Source organism: Myotis brandtii, unplaced genomic scaffold (assembly GCF_000412655.1).
Source record: "Myotis brandtii unplaced genomic scaffold, ASM41265v1 scaffold2561, whole genome shotgun sequence".
Lineage (NCBI taxonomy): Eukaryota > Metazoa > Chordata > Mammalia > Chiroptera > Vespertilionidae > Myotis > Myotis brandtii.
Window position 1 is genome coordinate 332,785 of NW_005359721.1, and position 5,708 is coordinate 338,492.

Here is a 5,708-nt window from a genome sequence, read left to right on the forward strand (position 1 = left end):
GGAGAAGAAGAAGAAGAACAACAACAACAACAACAACAAAATGGCAATAAATACATATCTATCAACAATTAAATCTAAAATTTTTAAAATTAATAATAAGAAATCTAATGAACAGAATACATTGGTGAATAAAATAGAAGCAGAGGCATGGAAATGGAACAGACTGACAATTCTCAGAGTGAAGGAGGGTGGGGGGGGGAGAGTAAACAAAGATCTTATATGCGTATGTGCATTAGCTATGGACACAGACAATAGGGTTTCGAAGACCTGGGGCAAGGCAGGAACCAGGTGGAGGGAGGCGGGGGGGGGACATCTGTAATGCTTTCAACAATAAAGATTTCTTAAAATAAAAAGAAAATTTTAAAAGGTAGGTTATGTAATTTTGTTCATAATAAGTCAGGATAGTAAGAAGCTAGAAAAATTCTCAGGCAAATGGAATGGGGAAACTGAGACAAGATAATTAAATGAGATCAAACAATTTGAACAACTTGTAGCAGCTAGTGAATCGCAAGACCTTATCTTCCCCAACCAAGGACACTTGAGAGAAAATGGTGTATACTTCTCCTCCCTAACCAGAGAATACATAGCTTCCATCACCCTGGTCATGGAGAGAGAGGAGGGAGACCTGATTAATGCCATTTGTGCCAGCCAAACCCGAGGACAGAAGAAGTCAGGGGAACAAATAACAAAAGCCTGATTAGAGCCAGACAGACCCAAGATGAAAGTAAAACAGTAAAGCAAACCAAAGAATAATCCCAGACTCCCTAGCAGCTAATTTAATGCATCAGCGTATTAAAAACGCATGTGGAAAGCTGATGAATATTCTGCTGGAGCCCTCCCTTAGATTCTCACCCGAAGAAGAGAGAGAAAACCCTCAAGACAACGGATGCCCAGAGCATGCCCATGCCCCTTCTTGGGCATGAACTTTTTACTTTCTTTCTCCTAAAATCTAAGGGTCCCAGGAGACTTGCAACCAGGAAGCAATGGGCAGCAGCAGCAGCTTGTCCTGGTAACCCCCTGATCCTCTCTCCAAGGCCCCTTTTCTCTGATTTTCTTTTTAATTAATTAATTATTTTTAAATCTTTATTGTTGAGAGTATTACAGATGTCCCCCTTTTTTCATCCCATTGCCCCCCTCCACCTGGTTCCCACCCCACCCCAGACCTTCATGACCCTATTCTCTGTGCCCATAGGTAATGCATATATGCATATAAGACCTTTGGTTAATCTCTTCCCTCTGAGATTCATCAGTCTGTTCCATGTTTCCAAGCCTCTGATTCTATTTTATTCATCATTTATTTTGTTTACTAGATTTCTTGTTCGTTATTTTGATTCTTAGATTCAATTCATAGATATGTATTTATTGCCATTTTATTGTTCATATTTTTTTCTTCTTCTCTTCCCCCTTTTTTTTTTTAAAGAGAAATTGACTCACAGCCGCACATTCTAAGGCAAAGAATCCAGTGGAGTATTTTCATTTGTTTATTTTTTGTTGTTGTTAATCCTCACCGAGGATATTTTCCCATTGACTTTTAGGGAGGGTGGAAGAGAGAGGGAAAGACAGAGAGAAACATCAATGTGAGAGAAACACATCAATTGGTTGCCTCTTGCACTCGCCCTGACCAGGGCCCAGGCTGTGAAGGAGCCTGAAACACAGGTATGTGCCCTTGACCGGAATTGAAACAAGGACCCTTCAGTCCACATGCTGACACTCTATCCACTGAGCCAAGGCAACTAGGGCTCTTCCTCTTCTTAAAGAATACTCTTCAACATTTCTTATAATACTGGTTTGGTGGTGGTGAAATCCTTTAGCTTTTTCTTGTCTGTGAAGCTCTTTATCTGACCTTTGATTCTAAATGATAGCTTTGCTGGGTAGAGTAATCTTGGTTGTAGGTCCTTGCTATTCATCACTTTGACTATTTTTTGCCATTCCCAAGTTTCTATTGCTAAATCAGCAGACTGTCCTATGGGTGCTCTCTTGAAGTAACTAACGCCTTCCCTCTTGCTGCTTTTAAGATTCTCTCTTTGTATTTAACCCTTAGTATTTTAATTATGATGTGTCTTGGTGTGGTCCTCTTTAGGTTCCTCTTGTTTAGGACTCTCTGTGCTTCCTCCTGGACTTAGTCTATTTCTTTCACCAGGTAGGGGAAGTTTTCTGTCATTATTTCTTCAAATAAGTTTTCAATATCTTGCTCTCTCTCTTCTCTTTCTGGCACCCTCATAATGCAAATGTTGGTATGCTTGAAGTTGTCCCAGAGGCTCTTTACACTATCTTCATGTTTTTGGATTCTTTTTGAAATTCTTTTTGCTCTTCCGATTGGGTGTTTTTTGCTTCCTCATATTTCAAATTGTTGATTTGATCCTCAGAATCCTCTACCCTAATGTTGAATCCCTGTAAATTATTCTTTATTTCAGTTAGTGTGTGCTTAATTTCTGACTGGTCCTTTTCCATGTCTTTGACATTCTCGTTAAGATTATGAAAGTCTCACTAAGTCCTGCTCTCATTAATTCTCTTGAAGCTCTCATTAAGTTCCTTGAAACTTTCATTAAGATCCTTGAGTAACCTTTTAAACATTGTTTTGAACTCTGTATCTGTAGTTTTCTTGCTTCCATTTCATTTAGTTCTTTTTCTGGAGATATCTTCCATTTCTTTAATTTGTGACATGTTTCTTTGTCTCTGCATTCTGACTGCTTCCCTGTATTTATTTCTATGTATTCTATGTAGAGCTGTTATTTCTCCTGGAGTTAGTAGAGTGGCCTTGTGCAGTAGGTGTCCTATAGAGCCCAGTGGCTCAGCCTCCCTAGTCACCTGAGCTGGCACTCTAGGTGTGGGCTATGTGCACAGTCTTGTAGTTGAGTCTTCTTTTTTAAATGTATTTTTATTGATTTCAGAAAGGAAGGGAGAGGGAGAGAGAGCTAGAAACATCAATGACGAGAGAGAGAATCATTGATTGGCTGCCTTCTGCCCACCCCCTACTAGGAATCAAGCCCGCAACCCAGGCATGTGCCCTTGACTGGAATCAAGCCTGGGATCCTTCAGTTCACAGGCTGATGCTCTACCCACTGAGCCAAACCAACTAGGGTGTAGTTGAGTCTTGATTGCTATTGGCATCACTGGGAAGAATTGACCTCCTGGCCAATTGGCTGTGAGGACCAGCTGTGGCTACAGTGGAAGAGCTACTGTACAGGAAACACCCCTATAGAGCAGGACTTGCTTCAGTGGGGCTTTGGAGCTCACTGAGTCTGCCCCTTGAGTGTGTTGCTTGTGAATGTGTAGAGTTGTAATCTGGTATGGTCTAAAGCTGTTCACTGGGTGCACTGGCTCTTGGGTCTCCTGGGAGGTGCAAAGTCAGCCAATGCCTGGGGGCACCTGGCAGGAGCTACAGAGAGATCTGCAGATGGCTGCTACTTGCATTGGGCTAGGAAGTGCCCAAGGGAGACCCAGCTATGAAGCCAGGCTGGTATCAGGTCTTGGGCCTTTTATTGATAGGTTTGGGGCATGCTGACTCCAGCTGCTGTTTGTTTACGAGATTTTAGGAAACTCTGAAGCCTGAGCCAGAACAGGCCATTCATATGGAAAAGCTGCTGCAAACAGCTTGGGTGGGGCTGCAAATTGGATGGGGTGGGGTCTCAGGGAGTCACCAGGGCAGAGAAAACAGTGTGGGCCAAGCTGATGGAAACTCAGATATGGCTGCCAGTCAGCTCTGTGACGGGGGAGGTCCCAGCACAGGAACAATGACTCCTGTGAGCACTCCTGTCTGGGAGAAAGCCACCCCCAAGTTTCTGCCCCAATGCCAGACAGTCCAGTTCCTCCCCGTATGCTCCTACATTCCCCCAAAGGTGCCACCAGGCTATGGGGCTCAGAGGAAGCGAGACTGTGTAAGTTTGTGTGTGGGCCCCTTAAGAGGAACACCTGGGACTTCAGCAGCCTCTATGTTACTCAGCCATAACCCCCACCGGTTTTTACAGTCGAGAGTTATGGGAACTTCTCTTCCAAGCTCTGGAACCTTGGGCTGGTGGGCTGGTGTGGAGCTGGGACCTCCTGCTTCTCCTGGGAGGCCTTGGAGATATCCCTCCCGATTAAAAAAAAACTGCTGCAAGTGAGTGTTGGACAAGCCCATTCTGCAGCTCCGCCCCTCCTGCCAGCCTCAGTGTGCTTTCTTCTTTAGTTCTCTAGTTGTAGGACTTCCAGCTTTCAGGCGGTTCTGAATGATGGTTGTTCTGTATTTTAGTTACAATTTTGATGTACTTGTGGGAGGTGGTGAGTACAGGCGTTTACTTATGACACCATCTTGGTTCTCCTCTCTGATTTTCCAGGGAGCTAACAGCAGCCCCACCTTGACTTAGCTCTTTCACTGTGACTGTTACTTTCCAGTGAGCTGACAGCAGCCGCTCCTCGGCTCACTTCCTTCCTGTAACATTTCTAGAGAACCAAAACAGCCCAGCCTCGGCTCTCTCCCATTGCTTCTTCTACCCTAAGTCCTCCCTTTGTTCCCAGCATTAATAAACATACTCTCTATATCACCTGGACTTGTGTTGTGAAATCTTTCCTGCTCGAAGTCAAGAACCCACACACACAAAGCTGGCATAGCTCAGTGGTTCAGCATCAACCTATGAACTAGGAGGTCATGGTTCAATTCCCAATCGGGGCACATGCCCGGGTTGTGGGATCAATCCCCAGTGTGGGCATGTAAGAGGCAGCCAATTAATGATTCTCTCTCATCATTGATGTTTCTATCTCTCTTTCCCTCTCCCTTCCTCTCTGAAATCAATAAAAATATATTTTAAATAAAAAAGGAACCCACACACTACACCCCCATCTGAGGCAGACCCTCTTTGGGCCCGGACCTTGTTCAGTAACAAAAACACTTTTATTTTAGGCATATTAAAATTAAAAGTATTGGAGAAACCAAGATGGCGGGCGGCATAGGTAAACACCAGAAATTGCTGCCTCGCACAACCACTTCAAAAATACAACTAAAGGAGAGAACGGACATCATCCAGAACCACAGGAAGGCTGGCTGAGTGGAAATTCTACAACTAGAAGGAAAGAGAAAAGCACACTGAGACTCAGAGAAGGTGCGGAAGTAAAGTGCAGAGGTACGGAGGCGCGCCCACGCGGAAAGGGCTGGAAAAAGAGGACGCCGGTGTCTTTTTCAATCGGGAGGGAGACACAAGCTCCCAATGGCTCTGAACTCCAGTTCTGGGCGAGTCTCTGGGGACCCAGACTCATACAGGGAGAAATTGAACTATCTGGCATTAGTCAGAACTCGAGGGTGGCTTTCTCTCAGAGGTGCTTGCAGTGATTACCTCGATTACCTTGGGACACTAAAACCCCGGGGCCTCTTAGGGCAGGACTGAGGATCAGCCATAGCTGTTTGCTCTGCCCTGTTGATTCCCTGAGACCCCGCCCCACCCAAGCTGCGAGCAGAGGCTTTTGCATATGAATGCCCTGGCCCTTTGAGATCTAAAATTGCCTAACAAACTGCAGCTGGGTCAGACAGACCCAGAACATCCAAAAGAAGGCTCAATGCCCCACAGAAGCTTGCACTGCTTCACAGCTTGGCCTCATGTGGGCACCTCCAAACCCCAAACAAGGAAGAGGAATCTCCAGATCTCTCCATAGCTCCTGCTGGGTAGCCTCAGGCAGAGGCTAAATTAGCACCTCCTTAGAGATCCAAGAGCCAGTGTACCCAGTGGTCAGAGTGG

The 5,708-nt window shown here is 45.0% G+C and overlaps 2 protein-coding genes across 2 annotated transcripts in view; one reads left to right on the forward strand and one right to left on the reverse strand.

Moving 5' to 3' along the window:
- The window catches only part of LOC102252319 (RLA class II histocompatibility antigen, DP alpha-1 chain-like), a 6,611-nt gene extending 5,442 nt beyond the window's left edge, over window positions 1–1,169 (reverse strand). Inside the window, exon 1 of the mRNA XM_014541019.1 lies at window positions 1,164–1,169. Within this exon, the coding sequence (XP_014396505.1) occupies window positions 1,164–1,169 (6 nt within the window). The remainder of the gene's footprint in view (window positions 1–1,163) is intronic.
- The window catches only part of LOC102252603 (HLA class II histocompatibility antigen, DP beta 1 chain), a 26,105-nt gene that overhangs the window by 7,208 nt on the left and 13,189 nt on the right, over window positions 1–5,708 (forward strand). The gene's annotated exons all lie outside the window — the stretch shown is intronic.